General features: G+C 36.2%; 1 protein-coding gene across 1 annotated transcript; it reads right to left on the bottom strand.

The window, feature by feature from the left end:
* Positions 1–1,169: 1,169 nt before the first annotated feature.
* Positions 1,170–15,528, bottom strand: LOC104911025 (otogelin-like). The gene is made up of 10 exons (XM_010711082.2): positions 15,426–15,528; positions 11,300–11,438; positions 10,944–11,075; positions 9,772–9,918; positions 8,512–8,631; positions 7,633–7,749; positions 6,103–6,259; positions 5,068–5,094; positions 3,483–3,650; positions 1,170–1,545 (listed from the first exon to the last, which is right to left on the bottom strand). Exons 2-10 carry the CDS (start codon positions 11,387–11,389, stop codon positions 1,445–1,447), a joined length of 1,059 nt encoding a protein of 352 aa, XP_010709384.1. The 5' UTR covers positions 11,390–11,438; positions 15,426–15,528; the 3' UTR covers positions 1,170–1,444.
* Between the last annotated feature and the right edge of the window lie 5,883 nt (positions 15,529–21,411).

Here is a 21,411-nt window from a genome sequence, read left to right as displayed (position 1 = left end):
CTTCTGCTATCCCAACAAATTAATTACCATTACATTCAAAGTTGCAACAAAATAAAAAGCATTAGAACATAAAAATAATAGTTACAATGATTTGGGAACTTTACATACCACATAAAGGCCAGGGGAGCCAGCAAGTAGTAGTTGATATCAAGATTTGTAAATAAAGTCATAGATATACTAGAAATATCTAATGTATCAACCCAAACTGACAATAATGCAAATGATAGTTTCATGAATAATCTGCTTTACAGGACAATATAAATTCTTGCGTCTCATTCTGATCTTTAACACCATCTTCACTTCAGGACATGGTTCTCTAGAGTTTAAGAGTATGTTTTTCCTTACTAATCTAAAACTGGCTAAGTTTGATCAGTTATAGAGTCCTAAACGTATGGTGTTAGTCACTGGTTCTCACTGGAGCAACTTCTGCATCCAGCTCCAACAAAGCGTCCTAAGAACACTGCCTACGTTTCTGATGTTTACACTCAGTGGAATGTGATTACTGTTACAGGAATGGGAATCTCTCCAGAAGGTAGAAACCAAACAGTCTCACAGCAATCTCCATTACAGCTCCTGAATATGCAGCAGTCCAATTAACTTTAGGGAAACAGACAACTAGATCCCCAAGAAAAGGCCTCTATTTCCACTGCACTTGAAATGCTAGCAGTTAACCATCTGAAAAGGTAGAGCTTTTGAGAGTGGGAATATAGATAAAGCTGAAGTTGCTTTTCAGGGGAAATGCAAGATTTGAGGAATGCAGTCTTCAGGCTATGTCTTTTGCACTGGATGGCATGACCTCTAATAAGAAGGCTACAAAGTTTGCAAGGAGAACTCATACTGAAAATTCTTTCAGTGACAATCAGAGGGAAAGAAGGAGAAAACATCACGCACAGACCTTATCTTTTAGACAAGTATTCCTTTTTTTTTCCTATCCTCTTTATGAAATCATTTATCTGAATGAATTTCCTGTTCCTTAAGAATTTCATCACAAAGTAAGTATGGCCCAGAAATGTTGTACTTATCTATTAATATCCAAAACCAGTGAAGTCATAAGGATATTTAATGGCTCATGACAAGAAAACAATCAAATCCTTACTACAGAGCTCAAAGAAGATTTTGAGGACGAGTGTCACAAAGACTAACAACAGCTCTCAGTTATGTTGGGAAAAAGTAAGTTCATCACCTCTTAAAATGCCAGTAGTATTTGGCCTGTATTTCCACAGGAAGCAAACTGCTGTTAATAAAATATAAATTTGATTACCTACCCACAAGTTTTAGAAGTATTGACAGTCTGAACTCCTCTGAATGATGGTACTTCAAAAGCTCAACTGAAGACATTGAAATGTGGATGAAGTATCCTGGTTTTGCAAATGACTCAAGGGAACTATATCCTGAAAGCCATGTATTCTTGTGGATAACAAATGTTGATTTGTTGTGAAATTCTTCACTTTTTTTCCCATTTGGAAAGAACAAGGGTATTACTTGAGGACAACTGAAGAAAGTAATTAGGTCTCTCAGCAGCTTCAAGTGAAACCAAGTTGGAATCTGAAAAAACGCAGAGGACTCATTTATGTGCTTTATTAAACTAAACTCATTCAAATGTAACATTACTGCTATCAGTAGCATGAGCAACGTAAACAGCATTGGCCTTATCAAAAGAAACAGAATTTAAGGAAATATTCTGTATATGTATTACATAATCCTAGATTAACGAATGTTTATTTTTCTAATTTCACCACAGACAACAAAATATTTTTGTAATGTTTGCAATCAGAAGCATATAGCTCAAGAGCTCAGCCTTGCATAAAAATAAATTCAAAAATGGTATTTTGCATTCAGCTTACAGCTTTGTGTCTGCATCTCTAAGCAGCCAGCTCTCTAGCCTTCCTCCTAACAATGTTAGCAGCAAAGTCCGTCTTCTGACAAATGTATCCACATGATACCTTACCCTTAAAACAGTACTGTTGATTTCAAGCAAGCCCGTGTACAATAAATTGCAGAGTGGCAGATTTTGAGCCTGCTACAGGCATCTGTTACTCACAGAACTACTTCATTCTGTTTTGCCGTAAATTCTGCTCTTCTGTGGAAAGCAGCCATTAAGCTACTGTAAAAATCAACTAACCTACCAGGCCCAGATAGCACTTCTTAAAAATTTTTAAAAGAGCTCAGAAAATAAATGATCTCTATTAAACAAATACTTTATATTCTTGTATAACAATTCTGGAAGAGTTGATTGTTTTCTGAGTATAAAAACTATGACTTACTTGAAAAAACACAAGAGTGTCTTTTTTAATAGATATCTGTTAGTGATTGGAAAGTAATGAGACAGTCACCATAATTTATAGACTTATAGACCCAAAACTTTCCACTATCTGTGATTTGTCTTAAACAGATGAAATACATCAATTTTGGGGGAGGTGAATAACCATCTAAGAACGCAGATAATATTAATGAGTATGAAAAATATGAAAATTACTGCATTGATTTTACAAACCCCTCTATGTCCAAAAAATGAAATTCCATTCTCCTAATTTGGACTATAAGACACAAAACCCACTTGTTAAGTTCTATTTTGAGAGAGAGATTTTATATGAGTAGAGCACTGGGAGTGACCTTCACTTTCCAAGCCTAAAACAAATACAGAGCACAAGCGTCTCAAAACTATGACTAATAAAAGCAGTCTGGCCCTGGATACTCTATTACATGAGCTCCTGTGTCACTTCTACAGACAACAGTTAATCAAATGCTTGCTTTTTCAACTGACCTACATCCATTTTTTCTGATTACACAAGTGACAGCTACACTCAGACTGTCCAAATTCCTGATCTGTAGTAAAATTTTATTGAGGCTTGAGCGCTCTGGGGGCAGTGAAATTGGGTATGCAGGCTACTATAGCATTTAATCATTGTCACAGAGTGCTGAATATATACTTGTAAGCCTTTTATACCTGTCTGAAGGTGTGCAAGATTTATTTTGTCTTCTGAATAAACAAGATTCATTCACTGAGAAACCTAATTCAGGATGTGAAGTAGACAAATTAATAGCACATACCTTTAGCTCAGGTTAGAGCCAATGGCCATCTCTGTACGTGACAGCAGAAAATATGCGATGGTGACCAAGTAAGTGAATAAGAGTACTTTTCTTATATCACCCCTCCCAGTTACGCCAGAGGAAGAGTGGAGGGGGCAACACATACCTCAGGCACTGGCTACAATACTGATTGTGATGCTTGTGAAATTTGCAGTTAGGGAGGAACTGTTGTTTATCAAATAAAAAATATTCATTAAATAAATATTCATAAATATTCATAAAGCTAAAATCATGTAATTAAAATTAGTCAAATGGAAATTTTAGCAGACATTTAGGTGCAGAGTTAGGGAAAGAGAAAAGAATTTTTTTAACCCAAGTTACACTTGGATATAAGCAAGTATTAGAGGATAGAACATGCTTTGGCTTAGGCCTCTACATTACAATCACTTTACCATGTGCTTTGGGTTTATAAAGTCCTGAAGTAAGCATAAAGCTCACTACATGTCCAGGAATAATATCATCTTCTCTCACTGGGAAAACAAAACCATTCACCAGTTTTGCTGCCATTACAAATTCTCCATTGACGTAGCTGAGAAGTTTGTATGGGCCCTTTCCCAGAGCTGTTAAGAAAAAGTAGTCAGAATTACCTTTCATGTCAAGTGTCACAAGTGCTTGAGTCCTAAGTATTATGATATAAACTACAGCTGAAAACTCCAGGTGCCATTTGTTAATGACAAACAAAACTACACATTTGGAAAGTATTCGCAAGCAAAACTACCTATCTTAAATTCTAGAGAATTCATCAGCTTCTCTCCTTTCCCTTGTTCTTATCCACTTTAAAAGTTAGCTGAATCTTCAGTTATTCAGGTAGAAAAGAAAATTTTAGCATAGAAATAGCTTTTTTTCCCCTCATTGGCCACTCTGGAACATCCTATGAGGAGCACTGATGAGCTGGATAAGCAAACAGCAGGAAGTAGTATATGATAACTATGTTTATTGCAAGCTTATCACACGTACAGCACTGCAGTATATCAACAAATTTTTGCCAATAAAAATTCAGTATGAAAGCTAATACCACACTTGATATCTGTTACCATCCAAGTTCTTTTCACTACTAGCACACACTACAGCCACAGGTGTTAGGGGCACTGCACTTCCAATCTGTTATAACTGCAAGAAGATCACTCAGTCTCAGATTGCACATATAAGACAAAACAGTACAAAAACTTAGAACTGCAGTCAACTCACTTAACTACACTTTATTTAAGAGCTTAAATAGTGATTCAATTTAAATTCCACTACCCTATCTCTATACTATCAATTTTAATTTTAAATCTTTTCAGCCATCTGTGTATCAGAAAAGGTTATTTATTTAACCATATAATTTGAACCTGACGTGTTATTGAAGTCAGGTTCATACTACATATTGGGCTACAGCTTGATACATCCTCACTAGATAAATTAGCAACTGATGTTTTACTCAAGCACCTTGCACAAATTTTGCACCTCCCTCTGAGATCAATTCTAGTAAGCAACAAAACTTGTTGCTCAAAAATGTGAAGCAAGGTCAGACATACCTAAATCATTAATTATTCCATATCACAGGAAGTTGAATTATCTTTGTAACTGGCTCCCTCTGGAGGCTGCACAGGAGTTGAGTGGTTTGACAGAACAAATGGTTATCAACTCTGGACTGCAGTAAACCTTTAAAGCATACTGCCACTAGTACTGTTGAATGGAATATTGTATAAGTTACATAATGATTTAATTATTTAACCATTACCTATAAATGCAAAGCAACTGAATTAATAAGACTTTCGGGAAAGACATGATCAATATTGAAAGGATCATGAAATTACAAGCTATTGGGAAAAAAATGAATCTGTAAAACAGTTTTGGTTATTTAAATAATTTATCATTTGCAACTGTTTTCATCAACACAGCACTATACAAAACGCAATGAGGAATATAAAGATAACTTTGGTATAAAGAAGCCAAAGATTATACTGAAATGTTATCAGGTCATTTAGGACTTACCTTTGTTGAAATATTCACAATCATAAGCTGAAAAATAAAAAGAAAGGAAAAAGAAAGGATGGGCATTCTGCATTTAACAGCTTTTCCACTACCCTTTGCTGGTTAAGGTCTAAGCCAACTGCTTGGTCAAGTTAAATCACTTGTAACAATTTATTCTAACGTTTAATGCCAAATTTTTTACTACCTTAATAAAATTCTTAAATCATACTGATTTGAATATTATTTTCCAGCACGAAATACTAAGCTCACATTCCCATAAGTTGTCTTTTTGCGACCTCTAGTGTTTAAGACTAAGCTTTGCTATCTTTCCATTCTCATTAAAAACACATGCACCATTTCCAAAATAAATTGAATATACCTCTTTCTTTACAAAGTTCCTGTGTAACTTTGATCAAACTGCACGCTCTCTTTCAGAAACTACAAAATTAGAGAAATGATTTTTCCTTCTATTTTTTCCTTTCTTGCCCTCTTCCAATACAACTTCCAGGTAGTAACTCTCTTCTGCCAAGCATGTGACCCAGGTGCCACAGAAAAAGGCCTCAGATTAATGTTTTACCTCTCATCATTGCTGAATGGGGATACCATTCAGAAAACTTATCTTCCACATTTGCTCCAGGGGCAGCACTGAGTCACAGCTACGTTTTTGAGAACTGCTTGATAAGTATAGTTCTACTGAAGATAAGTTACACGAGCTGCTAATTGCCTAACTTTGGTTTGAGGGATGCCCTGCATACCACATCCATAAATACAGATTTTCCATGACTTTTTCTTTCACATCATAGGACAAAGAAGAAAAACTAAGTGCCTACCATCAATATGAAAGAAGCATGCAATGTAGCTAGACAAAAAACAAACGTGGAGACCAGTAAGAGGCACTCACTTTTTTTCCTATCCCACAAGCAGCTCATTCTCACATCAGTTCTGATACCGTGGCTTAGCGATTCATATCCCCAGGTTATTCAGTGTTTGATTTCTCAGGTCTGAATCTCATAAATACAACAGCAAGCAGTGGTTGTGCTAGTTAAGTAAACTTACGACACACTCTAGGAGTCCTCCAGTCTACAGAAACTCCGTGCTGGCAGCACTGATGGGCATATGCTGATACACTTGTACAGAAACATTCACAGTCTCCTCCTTGGTTACAACCACATGTATCTGCCAAGCAGTTCGAGTAAAACCAAGTGACATCAATCTAGAAATACATAATATTCACATAGACATGGGCAACAATCATCTCAACACAAAGATGTGATTACTTCAAAATTTTCACATAAGACTTTTGAGCATTAAAAGCTTTAAATTAAATGTCTGCATTAAATACAAGAGAAATACATTATTAGAACACAAAATACACAGATGCTTACGTGAAATGCTTTTCAATGGTTTCGTAATATTTAAACCATAATGAGCTACAGAGTCTTATAAGAGAGACTCAATTGACCACAAGAAAATGCATCTCAGAAGTGCTAATAAAGTTAGATATACATAAAACATAAGAAATAGTGAAGTAGATGGAAGACTCTTCATGAGTGGTTCATTCTCTTCATATAATTAGAAAATTTAATGGGACAATTAGCCATTGCTTTCCTCCTCAGATTACTTTGGTGTATTGTCTTGAGGGACAAAATTTCAAAGAAAACTGTCAATGTTAATTTGCTGATTCAATTGTAATACATTCTACATGGATCTACACTAATATTTATAAACCTGAGGAATTCAATTGATACCTTACACTAATCACTTACACTAGTCAACATAGTTGACTAATCCAATGTTACATTAGCACAACTTGAACATCAGCTTCCATTTTTCCTCCAAAATAATATTAAGCAGAATAACTCTGCAAGATTCCTGATTGTCTTTCATACAGAATTTCCCCTTCTCCTTAGAAACCACTCTAAGTGTTCATGGCATGCACTTAACTCTCAACCTCTGAATATATTGGAATATATTGTTTTTCATATGACATATAGCTCTGTAAAAATCAGTTCTCTTTATTCTTGAACTAAACCCAAACCTGCTGACTGTCAGAACAAGTTGCATTGCTTATTTATTTTCATTAGGTAGTTGCTTAAGTGAGGAGACGCATGCAATTTCTCGGGTGAGTTTCACCACATCTGATACTGCCTAGAAGCTGTGAATTTAAAGATGCTTTTAAAACATCCATGCTGTGTAACACATCTCAGTAACAAAGCAAGTTATTACAATTATTCAAATTATGCTCCAAATGAAAAAATAAGTAACAAATTTTTTTCCCATTAATTGTAAAGGGGAATAACCACATCGTTAAATGCTAAGTATGCCAAAGTAGTATTACATAGCACTAACAATCAGAATTCTAAGTCAGCTAATTGCAGGTAGTCCTTGTGACAGATCTAATTAAACATTCCCATTATAGGGTTAAACAGGGATGGCTCAGACTTTATGTTCTTTATTGCTATGGTAATGAAAAACACTCTGGTATGGAAAAATAAGGAAAAGATGTAAAGTGATCTGAGCTGAAGAGCAGTTCCTCTCCAGTAAGACCATGACTTTAACATCTTTCGACATGCCACTACAACTCACCACTGGATGGCAAGCTTCAAATGCTTCACTAAACAGTATTCCGCATTCCTTCTTTGCAAATGGCTCTCTCAGTGGATTCAAACTGCATGGATTCTGAATGTCAGACCTGTCAATACACTTAACAAGAAAGTAAAATCAAGGGAAGAAACTTGTTTCATCAGTACTTTGTGTTTGACCTTACAAGATAGGTTTGTTTTGTCGGGGTTTGTTTGAAGATATGTAGAACAAAAAAACCCACGTCATTTGGGAAAATTAAGAAATTAAGATAAGGAATTAAAAGAGGCTAATCTACTAAGAAAATGCAAAATACACAATCTGAAGAAATGTTTCATGTGTCTGATACATTCACATACATACATATTCTAAACAAAGCCTCCAGGCAGTCCTAGTCTGTTATCCTAACTCACTTGAATTGCTCCAATTTACATAGGTGACAAAGACTTGGATAACTTACATTAGAAATGTTAGAAATCAGAAATTTTTTACCCTAACTATCAGGAAGGAAAATATCTGTGAATACCATTGGACATAAGAAAAAAGTTCAGTATTTCACTTTGCAACATACAGAACTGTTAGTTAAATAACAAATATACATTGAATGACTGTGGAACTGCTGCTGTTCAAAAAACCTCTTAAAAACAAAACAGCTGTAGATGACGAATACTACACTGCATTCGTCTCTACCCTTTGGTACTGTGTAAAAAAAGTGATTACTTTATTCTGCTTAATGGATTACGATATCTTTAAGAACCACAGTCATAGTGAATTTTGCACTGATGCTTGACTGACATTTCCAGCAACTGCTGATTTCACTCTAGATAAACTGTATGATGCAAACATTCAAAATCTATAAGCAAATAGATTTGTTTTACTATGTACCTCTACAGCTGTCCAGCTGTTTCCGAATTCTTGTGAGTTTGTTAATTCAAAATTATCTGGAGTCCTCAATTCATTTATTGTTTTCAAATCGAAATTTCCACACAACCCAGACAATTCACCCTGGAAAACAAAAACAATCATTTTCCTGCATGATATGAAATGCTATCAGTCCCAACTATTTCCAAAACATGCTTTTTATGTTTTTGTCTTCAGTTGCTCCACCAAAATTTGTCAGGACTCAACACATTTTCACCAATTTCTGAGCCTGGGAAGTTCAGCTATCTGTGATAATAGAACTGTGGGAAATATTTTATGCTGGTAACATCAGTATTATTTCACAGAATGGCCAGGGTTGGAAGGACCTCAAGGATCATGAAGCTCCAACCCCCCTGCCACATGCAGGGCCAACCTCCCCATTTAATACCAGACCAGGCTGCCCAGGGCCCCGTCCAATCCAGACTTGAACACCTCCAGGGATGGGGCATCCACAACCACTCTAGGCAGCCTGTTCCAGAACCTCACCACTCTCTCTCTAAAGAACTTCCCCCTGACATCCAACCTAAATCTTCCCTCAACTTAAAACCATTTCCCCTTGTCCTGCTGTTATCAGCCCTTTCAAAGAGTTGATTCCCCTCCTGTTTGCAGGCTCCCTTTAGGTATTGAAAGGCTGCAATGAAGTCACCCCACAGCCCTCTTCTTTCCAGGCTGAACAAGCCCAGCTCTCTCAGCCTGTCTTCATAGGGGAGGTGCTCCAGTTCTCTGATCACCTTTGTAGCTCTCCTGTGCACCTTTTCCAACAGCTCCCTGTCTTTCTTGTACTGGAGGCTCCAGACCTGGACACAGTACTCCAAATAGGGCCCCACAAGAGCAGAGCAGAGGAGGACAATTTCTTTTTGATTAAGTATCACTGAGCCTCTGAGAATGGGGTTGATCTTTTGTTCAGAGAAGCAACCTGTTTGCTAGCAAGTTGCAGCAAAATAACATCTGCTCCAGTCATATAGGAAATGAGTACTGAAGAAGAATGTTACCCCCAAAAATATTTGTTTCTGCTGTTACAGAAGTTAGTAAAAAGTGAATAAAGATTGCCAATAAGAGTGATTAATTTAATTGACAAGGCAGCTAATCCTTCTCTCCTTGACTATGCTACTGTGTTTCTATAGGATTCACGGCATTGTCTTTCTACAAACATTTATAGCATAAACTTAAGACTCATGCACATATTGCAAAAAAATGGCATTAAGAGTGGCAACTGCCCCTTACCTGCCACTGATGACCCATCTGTACATGAACTGTTGTTCTCTGATCCCAAAGAATAGTGATGTGTTCATCAGGAAAATGAACAACAGTGAAAAACCCAGCTTTCCATAACTGTATTTTCTGTAGTTTGTCCATGTAACTAGATGAGCTCTGTTCAAAATAAAAGAAAGCAGCTTAAAACGTAACATCTTCACAAAATATTCATTTGAGAGAAACTGAAACATATGATAAAACAAATGACACAGATGGTTACAAGTCTCAAAACTGACAGAAGGTCATGCAGGAATAAATGTTTGAACTGAAGTGCTCTGGATTTTGACCATAAACAGTGCTAATTACCTTGAAAGTTCATTTTATATCAAATTCACAGGCTGGGTAACGACAAGTGAAGGCAAGGTCAAAATGTTATTTGGTCATCAGGAACATTCAAAATTCAAATGGTCCCTGGCTATGATTTTAACTTAAATACACAACATTACATTCAGAAAGTCTTAACCACTTAATGCTTTTTTGAATACAGATAGGAATAAGTGTGCATGAAGCACACTAGAAATAATTAAGTACATTTAGAGGTTGTGATCTTCTATACGTAAAGCTTTTTTTTTTTTTATCTGCATCGTTCTGATGCCGAATTATTTACACCACAGAATAAGATGCCTGGTTTAACTGCATGCAGCTTCGCACAAAGCTTCATTAAGCTTCATACGAAAACAAATCACTTTCCTGTGCAGTTGATTCATAAACTATGAATAGTACTACTTATACTAAGATTACTATAAATACTAAATATTTACAGTAATAAAGTTTGCAGTTTGGCTGTAATAAAAATGAAACGCATTCCTCCTATACAACTACACTCCAAAACAGACTAAAACCTTAGCTCCAGTGGAATTAATATCAAGACTCCCACTGGCTTCAAAAGAATTAATTTTTTTCGTAGATACATCAAGGCTAAAACAGAGGAATTATAATTGTCAAATCTAACATTTTCATGAAATACAGCCAAGATTTTGCTTAAGGTTTCCATTCAACAATATGGATGTAATCAGCTTGCAGTGAAAAGATATTTACACCTTGGCTACTTAAGTGGTACAGTCATTTTTTAGCCAACAAGATAAAAATATTCAGAGATGTATACTTGCTACCTTTTTGGCATGTTCAAGACTGACACTTACTGGGTTCCCAGTTTCATCATCAAATATTAGAGAAGATTTTCCAACAGTAATGAAAATGTCTTTTCTGCAAATGATTCCAGTATTAAAACAGTTAATATTCTGTATAACTACTGAGAAACTTGCTGAAGTACTCTGCAGAGAAAAAAACAGGCACAAATATACTAATATAACTACATATATTGTTACACAAATAAATTAACAGATACTTAAAATAAATGCTGGAGTTTAACTCAATATCTAAGATACAGCAAAGCTTTAAAAAAAAAAGTGTTGAACGTGGTATGTGGCACAGATAAAAACAAGTAGAATGGTAGATTTCAAACCCTGTTTTACAGAGGCTTCATAAAATGTCTCACCTTAACTAGATAAGCCTTACAAGTCCCAACAAAGTCATAGGTAAGTCCATCGAATGTTCTGTAATGCCGATCCCCATAGGCAGTACACATGGATGGGCAGGGATGGAAGGTGCACTGAAATGATCCATGCTGGCAAATGCTGAAAAATGTATGACCAACAGTGGTAATATCAACTGTAACCACAGACAAACCATTACAGCTACTGCACTGAGAAGCAAAACCACCAAGAATGCATAAGAATGACAACTGTTCCATCTAAAAGCAGATGAAACAAATTGATTCCCTGGAATTTGTTTTTACATATGTAACTCACGTAGCCTGTGTTCCCTCCTGTTAGAATCAATAGGTTTCAGAATATGCAGACATTACAGATACAGAAAGAACATTTATTTTGTTGAAGCAGGAAAAATGCCATCCAAAGTAGCAATTTATTCTTTACTCACACACATCAGTGATGTGTTTCAAGGATGAAGCTATCAGTAAATTTGCCTATTGATTCTAAGAATCAGCTAGTGTATAAACAATGTCTCCTATTACTACAGTCCTTATTACCTCTGTTCAATCAGGAAGTGAAATAAACTTTTTTATAATATAGTAAATATATATATATAATTATAAATTATAAGCAATTATATAATATATGTATATTTATATGTGGTCCTATTCCATTAGGCTCCTTTAAATAACTGTGTTTTGGTTGTTTTTTTTTTTTCCCCTTATATATAGGTATTATTGTCCCTTAAGTCTAGCCTAAGAGTAGCTCAGGTTCTGCCTACGTTCATCTTAAGAAGCACAGTGTCTCCCTGCGCATCATCCTCTCGGTATTTGAATATAACTTTTGGAAATAATATAAGCGTTTATAAATAATGGATAAAATTATGTCAGGTTTCCACAAGTGATTTTTTAAATGTTACATTTTTAAGTTTCTAAGCCACATGAACATTTTAAAAACAGTCCTCAACAAAAACAGCAAGTTGGTGCCCTGGCAGCTTTATTACAGACACAACTAAATACGTGTTATAGATCCAGGCTAAAGTAAATATATTACATATATTTTCAACACAACCTAAATTTTTCACAAAAATATTACACAATTAATATCCTGATTAAATGAACGTTCTATATTTACAACTACGTATGAGCCTGACTTTTGGAAATTTTAGATGAATCACTAATGTTCAGCATGTCACATGCTACATGTGAAAAGTTCAAGCTGTAAACCAGCTTCTAATAGTCATTCTGTAGCAGTGCCTAAGGCAGGAACCTACGAAAGCTAATGGAGAGAGAAAGAAAAAGTGATGAAAGCACATCACTGGGGTGATGTGGGCTGAAAAACTAACTGATGCTTCTCAGAGCTCCCTTTCAGAAGCCCTAACACAGTCACAGTCAGAACGAAGGGTTTCAGAGGTACATTATGTCCTAGATGTCCTACTCTCCACATTTCTTGCATATCAAGTAAACTGATTAACATAGTCTACAGAGTCCAAACTGAAAAAGCAGAGCTACAGGCTGCTTTCAGACTTTGACTAGCTGTTTTTTAACAATGTGTTTCAAAGTAGTATTTTAAGAACACAGAAAGCCCAATTCAGCATCCCCCAGCAACTAAACAGCATTTTTTCTATATTCTCAATGTACAACAGCAAACCATCACAGCTAACTGCACCACCCACATTACGTTGCACAAAACAGCACCAAAATGCTGCTCTGCTAAATTCAGCTGCTACCACAACCTTTTGTGTTTAATCTAGCCAGCATATTATTCAGGCAGTTGCACTGGAAACAAAACTAGTCCATGTCAAAACTTGGGAAACATCTGATAGCAGATCAGCCAGACGCCAGAACTCAGTTCTGGTGTCCCCAGCCCTCCGACAGTAGCTCTGCCAGTTTAAGAAATTTGTCATTTTACTGTTCCATAGAGAAATCAAGTTAGTAGTCATGCTGTTAATAGTAAATCAGATATAAGTGATAATGGTATCTAATTCCAATGCTATGCAGTGCAATACCAATACACTATTTCTGTACACTAAATTACATAAACATCAATACAATTACTAGGAGTGTTTAATGGGCTTACCAAGTATTCTCTGTTTACAGGGGCAAAAACACATTTCCCTTGCCGTATAAAACATCTGTGCATACACAGCATTCTCAAAGACTTTCTCCATCTTTTATCAAATATGTCACTTTTGAGGGAAGCAGAGCTGGCTACAGTCTTCTCTTCAGTAAACAACTGATTGCCAAGAAGACATTATCACTTCACATTTCTTTGCTTCTTGGATGCAGAAGTGTTAAAAAACCATGACAACCTTAAGGAGTTAATGGGCCTGGCCTCAGAAAAACAACATAAGGCTAAAAAATCCAGAGAACTTCCACCTGCACTGTTGCTGCCTTTGGCAAACTCTGACACAGATGAGATATAGTAGCTCTTTCTGATGTAAGCAATAGCATACCAGGTCCAACTGGTGTGAAGATGGCTTTTGAAATAATGGGGTGAATAACCCGGGTCGCTTTACCTGCCTGCCCAGTGGAGATGGCTTGTAAGACGCTTCACCAGCCGACCAAAGGGCTACAAATATCTTCTAGAGCAGATACTGAGGACCTGACGAGAGGCAGAGGTAGGCAGTCAGCACAAGGCTGGAGGGGGCATTGATATCCAGACAAGGCAATGTCTAGTGCTGACTGGACAAGCCTTCACTGTACAAGGCTATACTGAACTGCACAGGCCAGAAGTAGTAGTTTACCAGGTGACATCTGTTAAATGCTCCTGGTAAAGCTTAGAAGAAGGGGACAAAAGGGCAGAATTACTCTGCTGAGAGGCTGGAGGCTACAGCACTACCACAGTATCTTGGTACTTGACAGTATAGCTGATTTTTCTGAGGCTCTGATAAGACTCTTAGCGCCAGCTTGCAAAATTCAGCAGTAGACAAAGACAAAACAGGCAGGTCCATCAGTCATGTTTTTACATCCTAGTTCCAGCGAAGCTTACTGAAATGGTAGTGTATCATGTTCTACTGAGGGCACTGAAGGAAACTCCACAGAGTAACCTAGCTACAAGGCAGGCACCATGCACCAGGGCAACACTAGACAGTGAACAACTAGGTTTCTGCAGATCACTCAGTGATTCTATCAACCACCACCTATTTACACACCAATTCCAGTAAAAGTCAATTGATTCATTTATTATCTCACCTACAAATAATACAAATGATTTAACTAACTATGCTCAGCACAATGCTCTAATCTATCATGACAAAGATGATCGAAGCACTGGAGCATCCCTACAGTAAAGAAAGGTTGAGGGAGCTGGGCTTGTTCAGCCTGGAGAAGAGAAGGCTCTGTGGAGACCTAATTATGTCTTTCCAATACTTAAAGGGAGCTTGTAAACAGAGACCAACTTTTCACATAGATAGTGATACAGAAAAAGGAATGGTTTTAAACTAAAAGAGAGAAGACTTAGATTAGGTATTAGCAGGAAATTCTTCACTCAAGAAGGTGGTTAAGCACTAGAACAGGCTGCCAAAAGAAGTGAATGCCCCAACCCTGGAGGCACTCAAGGACAGGCTGAACAGGGCCCTGGGCAGCCTGATCTAGTGACTAGCAAGGGGTTAGAACTAGATTATATTTCAGTCCCTTTTAACCCAAGCCATTCTACAAATCGATCATAGAAGGCCGCAGGGTTATGTTTTGAGCCCTCAGAGTGTTCAGATTCCATCATAAATGTTAAAATAAGATAGAAAGCTTCGATTTAACAAATGCCATACAGGTGTACTACCTGAAGGACTTCTTCCTGTTCTCTAGAAACACTCTCCAAGAAATATTTAGAGAATCTTGATATGTTAACAATCAAAACCGTGAATTTTCCAAATCAAGCTTTTGTCCAAAACCAGTTATTTTTATTTCTAAACAACATACTGCTGTTTTGCTATGTAAAAGTCTCTCAAAAACAACAAACTCTAAAAAAACCATGTAATTCCAATAGTTCTTCACATGAGAGGAATACGAAATTATGGTGGGTGGATAAGAATCTAGTGTGAAATTATGAATTAGAAAGATGAAGGTAAAAAACAAAGGAGTAGTCAAGACATAGTTAAAAGCTAAAATGAAAAATAAACATATCTGTGCTTACCATGTATGACAGGATGAAATCACTTTGTCACCTGGGAAGTACTCCTTTCCTTTCCACAAACATGGACATTCATCTGTTTCCAAGCATACATCCCCGTGCTTAACAAGACTATTAAAAAAGAGATATACATTCAATAGAAGTACATCCAAACCAGATACCTATATACAAAAATATTTTCCAAAACTGAAAATTATTTGTTATTATTGAAAAATATTTTAAATCTCAGACCGAGTAGGTACAGTTTCAGTAATATTTGATATGTATAATTTGGCAATTTACTCTCACAGCAGCTATATATTGCACCTTTAGTAAGTAAATACAAGCACATGAGGCATTAGTTCTTTGATCAGTAACTGTCTGAAAACATTCATTAATGTACACGAAAACTAAGGTCTTTCAGACCTCCCACAAATTTCTCCAAATTCCTTTGAATTTAGTCACTTAAACATTCAAGGTCATGTTGGATGGGACCTTGAGCAACCTGACCTAGTGGAAGTTGTTCCTGCCCATGTCATGGGTGTTGGAACTAGATGGTCTTTAATGTCCCTTCCAACCCAAATAATTCTGCATTTCTATGATTCTAACTACAGCAGAGTTCCTGTCACAAACATTTCCTCTAGAAGTATAAGTCCATAAAAAATCAGTGACTTAATCATTCTAACAATTTGTGTAGATTTAAACGTGTATTTCTCTTTCTTCATCAGAATTAGAGAGCTTTCAGATGTTGCATAGTTTTCCTGTATCTGTTGTTAACCTCTTTTTCTATGAATAACAGTGAAATTATCAAAAAACTTTCTAAGATGCCTGAAATGAGTACATATTTCTGTATGAACAACTTCTTACCTTTAGGCAAGCAATCATAAAAATACTTATAAAAATGCCTCCAAGGGAGACAACATGCTCAGGTATTTGTAGATCAAGGCTAAAAAAAATAAATTGTATTTCAAGCTATAAACCTGTAGTTAGAACTAATTACAACTCCTACAGAAGCAGATAAAACCTGAATTATAAAAAAAAAAAATGCTGAAAAAAATTCCAGTAGAAAAGAAAGAAAGAAAGAAAAGTCCAGTAAGACAAAATAAAGCAGCCAGTCTAAATTTTAAAGTAAAATATTTGTGGCTTTTAAAGATATCCATAGAAATTAACAGTATTTTATAAAAGAGAGATCTCAGATTCTACAAGTAAGTCTCAGGAAATACACAAGAAACAATGTTTTCATTTAAAATGTTTTCTTTTAGCTGTATTTCTTCCAAAGCTTCATTCATTTCTCTAAACTATTTTAATGCTATTTGATAGTCAAGTAGATATCAAGATAGGACTGTTGTAATTGGAAAGACTAACATGGTGGAAGGGCAATACAGAAATGCAGCAGCAAAGGGACCAGCAAATATAGGATGGTATTTCACAGGAAAAATAAAGGTGCTCACCCATCTCTGAAGACCTAGACTCACTGAAAAGACTCCACAAGGGAGCGATTTCCAATCAGGGATCCTTCCATAATGGAAATCAACCCTTAAATGGGGTCTAAGAGGTGCAGCCAGGCTCCATCCCCCCATGTTGCACAGGTGGATTGCTTTCACCTGCGCTCCCAGGGCTGACCAGGTCTTTTCCCCAGATCAGTGGTTCAGGCCATGACTGAACAGTTTCCATACATGAGATCTACTGGTGTAATAACTGATAGAACACCTTTGATGACAAATCAATCTGTCATGCAACTTTTGTAAGTCTGAACTCTTGATAAGCTACAGCAGTAATTTCAGCTGCTGCAGGTCCAGCTGTTCTGTCTGCACACAGAATACCATGCAACTCAACATAAAAAGCTGAAGTAACATGCTGCGTACCATGTTATTTATACAGTAAAAAGATTTCTTAAAGCTCACAAAATCTAGAACTATCCTCGTATTTAAATTCCAAACCTTGAAATATATATACATTGAAAAATTAACAAAATCTTACTATTAGGTTGATAATCTTTTCTTTTGCCAAATGAGTTTGTTTGGAATTACTGTGTGTTTCTGTAATAATACAGATTTTATACAAGTTTCCTTGTGTTTCACAGCTTTCTGAAGAAAATAGATTAAGCATTTCTGTTATTTAGCACTGCAATTTCAGCAAGACACTGGACCAAGGACAACAGATCAGAGGCATGAGATATCTTTACAGAGTGATGATGGGTTTTTCCTCCTTGGTATCAAAGAGCAAAGACCTAGTCATTGCACTCAACACAACTTTTTTTTTTTACTCATATTAATGAATTACTCCTTTGTAAACTGACTGTAAACTGGCTTCTTCAGTGTGGTATTTTCAGATGGGAACTTACAATTCCATAACTCTTAATGGGAATGTACAGACATTAGCAAAAAGCCTACATTAAACTGAAAACTGCTATGCTACCCAGGGTACACAACATTCTTTGTAATCCATACTTAATTCAAGTATTGTGCCACCAGAAGACAATCAACTGGAAGACTGAAATTCCCACTGGTTTAGAGCTCAGAACTGAAGAGAGCACATTCAGACACGAAGAGCATCATACTGGCAAGGGAACATTAAATGCAGTTTTTCCCTCAGAGTGGCTAAAAACAGGTGATAACAGCTTTCTCTCTTGTGAAGCCAAGCAAGTGGATAGATTTCAGTGATCTAAGAATTCACCACAACTCCATGATAGGCCTTGCACTGTTTCCCTTGGAAGTATCAGACTTTTTTCTTGACACCTGTACTTTACTGTCCAGCCCACAATGAACTGCAAAGACACAAGGATAGCTATTGCATTTCATTGTGCCTAACCAATATTCAGTTTCATTACTGTTTTATTATTAACGACACGTTTATTCATTCATATAACCACATACTTGAATATTTTTTGTAAAGTTATCATTAGAATGTGTCTTGTGACTGAAATCTTCACTTTTGCAAAGCTCATAGACCTGAAGCAAAATAATAAGCCTCCAATAACATCCAACAGAGCAGTTTTTAATAGTTTGTGAATCATCCAGCTTTCGCCCTTGAGTAAGAGCCTACTGCCAACTGATGCACACAGCCATGGACATTTTAGGCCCACTAACAGCTCTGCTGTCTGAGATGTCCACAAATCATAGAATAATGAATCATTAAGGTTGAAAAAGATCTTTGAGATCACCAAGTCCAACCATCAACCCATCACCACCATGACGACTATGTCCCTAAGTGCCACATCTACACATTTCTATGCATTTACTGTAAAGACCAGTAATAGAGTGCAAGAGAGGTAAAAGAAATGAAGTCAACACGTCTCTAGTACCAGAATACCATCACTGCACACAACATCTCTAACAGGAAAATAGGTAAGCCATTATTTTCTTTTTAAAGCAAGAAATGCTGATAATATGAGTACAGTACCTAATGACTTCATTCTGGTTCACTCACTGTCTAGCTGGGAAGAGTTAATATAATCCTGCTGAATCTTTTCTTAATTGTTTGGGGAGCTTTTTAAAGTATACCCTATCCTTTCTTCTTCATATTTTATCAATAATATTAAATAACTTTACCAAGTACCTGGCATTTTATATAATGCTTGAGTGGTTTTATAGTAGCCTTGCTTTTCCCCTCTAACTACCAACTCCTCTAGTGTTCAACTGAGACACATGCACTCCTGTTGTTTCATCTTGTAATGGTAGAATCCCTGCACTAACCCTTACCACCAGCATACTACCAATGCTAAGCAACGTGGGCCATAAAAAATAAAATTGATAGAAACAGCATTAAAAACTTAGATACAAAAGGTAGGTGAGAGTAAGAAAAATAATGAAGTGGAATGGTTAAGTTTCATCTAGGCTCCCATACTCTGCAACCTCTTTTGTAGATTCCTCCCTCTTCATATGCATTTTCATTAACTCTTCCAAGAGGCTTCTGAGTATTTGGCTCACCCAGCTGCCTCTGCCTCCTCCAAAACCCCCATAAAGCAAAACCTAATTCCTGTTTTGGAAAAAATGCTGCAATATTGGAGCTGAATAAGAACTTCTTCTGTTTCAAGGAAACATTCCAAAATCGTATTTAAGCTCCTTACATGTTACTTGATACAGTACATCACCTTAAAAACACAGTGATGAATCAGATTTTTTTTGAGAAAAGTGATCCAATATCTCTTCCTTAGTTAAAAAAAACTTCATTACAATTACAGGTTATTACAGCCTCCAGTTCACTGTATTTTCATAGCTCCATTTCATGAGAGCAAGCAAGAGAAAAAGAAACAGACCTAAAAAACTCTCATTAGGTTAAAACAGCTCAAGTGGAATACTGTGCAAGTTCATCTAACAGGAGAGTATTCTCTGGCACCATTAAGAGATGCCTGCAGAGGTGGAAAACATCACAACCAGCCTGGAAACTCCATATGATGCTACAACATTCATTCAAGAAAGAAAATGAAGTGAAAATTATATGTCTGTGGTTTCTTAATGACTATAATTCATTTTGCCAACCATGAGGTGTATTTAATTTCAAAAAGTATTTTTTTGTTTTTGTTTTTGTTTTTTTTTTAGACAAAAATCCTTGACAGTGAATGGATAACAAAAACATACAGCAGGTGTACTTCTACCACTCAGTTTTTTCTCCTGGCAGAGAAGTTTAAATGGATTCTTAAGACTTGGTTTGTGATTGAAGTTACCCAACTATATAATAAGAAATAACAACAGTAACTAAAACTTGTATATGAGGAAGAAAAAATTTCCTTTAAGTATTATCTTTTCATATTTCTGCATACTATTATTATTATTATTATTAAGTCTTTGCACTCCAACTGAAGACTCAGTCTTCAAGTTAGAAGGACAAATCATTTGAATCATAGCAACACAGAAGCAGAAAATGCAGCTTAAAGACTAATCTTGCAAAGTTGCAAACTGTGTTGTGAACAGAGTATTACTGATCCTTCAAAAATGCAGCAAGGAAGAAAATGTTGTTTATATGAGATGAGAAACTGAGAAAGAGACACAAATGCTTACCTTAAAAAGCACAATAGCTTTAAAGGTGTCAGCAAAGCAGAGTAGAGAAATATTAAAATGCATACTCTAGGAGATTTAATGTTCTCAGTTTCTTCTAAACTAGAGAGAGACTATATGATCATAATTTTTATACTGCAAGATCTCTAACTCAGACTGAAAATGATCTCCCATAAAGTATTTAGAGCACAGTTACTTGTGCCTGATCCATCCACTGTAGACTGGAGTCAAGTAGCACCCACAAAGAAAACTGCTACATTTCACTATGATTTACTTATTAATTGTATTTAACTTCTATTTCATAGAAGTTGCAATAGAATGCACTCTAAGCACAAACAGAAGTACTGCTGGAAGTATTGTGATCTATTTGAAAGAATATTTCAGACTCCAGATCTTAGATAGACTGCAAAATAAGTAAGAAAAACGCCCTCTTAAAATCTTATGATCATTTTCAGCAAAAAAGCAAGTTTTTTCCTTCTGTGGGTGTACATGTTAAATACCTTTCATAATATCATAAAATAATCACTGCACAGATTGGAAGGATCCTTCCTTCCACAAGAAATGTAGCTTCCTATAAATATTTTTGAATTCTCATATATTTGTTTTCTACACTACTTTTTCCCCATTCCTTTACCTAATATCAATTAAAACTAATCAAACATGCTAAACGGGCCTAACTATTAAGTCAGGTTAGATTACGGGCAGCAAATCAAACAAAACTGATGCAAGATCTCAGAAAAGTATAAATAAAGGAGTGGAAACTTCAGTTCAAGAACTAATGTTGAGATCAAAGAAATTCCACAGCTATTTTACTCTCGTAAAGCTGACTACGTGACTTCAGTTTTATGTTTCTCCAGTATGAATTGACTGCCTAGAAAGATGGAAAGTAATAAAGAGACATTTCATAGATTCATAAAATAGAATCACAGAATGGCCTGGGTTGAAAAAGACCACAACTCTCATCTAGTTCCAACCCTCTGCTATGTGCAGGGTCACCAACCACCAGACCAGGC

The sequence above is a fragment of the Meleagris gallopavo genome, chromosome 5 (assembly GCF_000146605.3).
Source record: "Meleagris gallopavo isolate NT-WF06-2002-E0010 breed Aviagen turkey brand Nicholas breeding stock chromosome 5, Turkey_5.1, whole genome shotgun sequence".
Lineage (NCBI taxonomy): Eukaryota > Metazoa > Chordata > Aves > Galliformes > Phasianidae > Meleagris > Meleagris gallopavo.
Note: the sequence above shows the minus strand (reverse complement) of the source record. Positions and strands in the feature narration are given on the sequence as shown.

Excerpts from the sequence above, each read along its gene's own strand:
- LOC104911025 (XM_010711082.2), bottom strand. The coding sequence starts at position 11,389 with ATGTGTACTGCCTATGGGGATCGGCATTACAGAACATTCGATGGACTT. Across the intron at positions 11,076-11,299 it reads GTAAGGCTTATCTAGTTAAG|AGTACTTCAGCAAGTTTCTC; the intron begins GTGAGACATTTT and ends TTTTCTCTGCAG. Across the intron at positions 1,546-3,482 it reads TTATAAACCCAAAGCACATG|ATTCCAACTTGGTTTCACTT; the intron begins GTAAAGTGATTG and ends GCGTTTTTTCAG.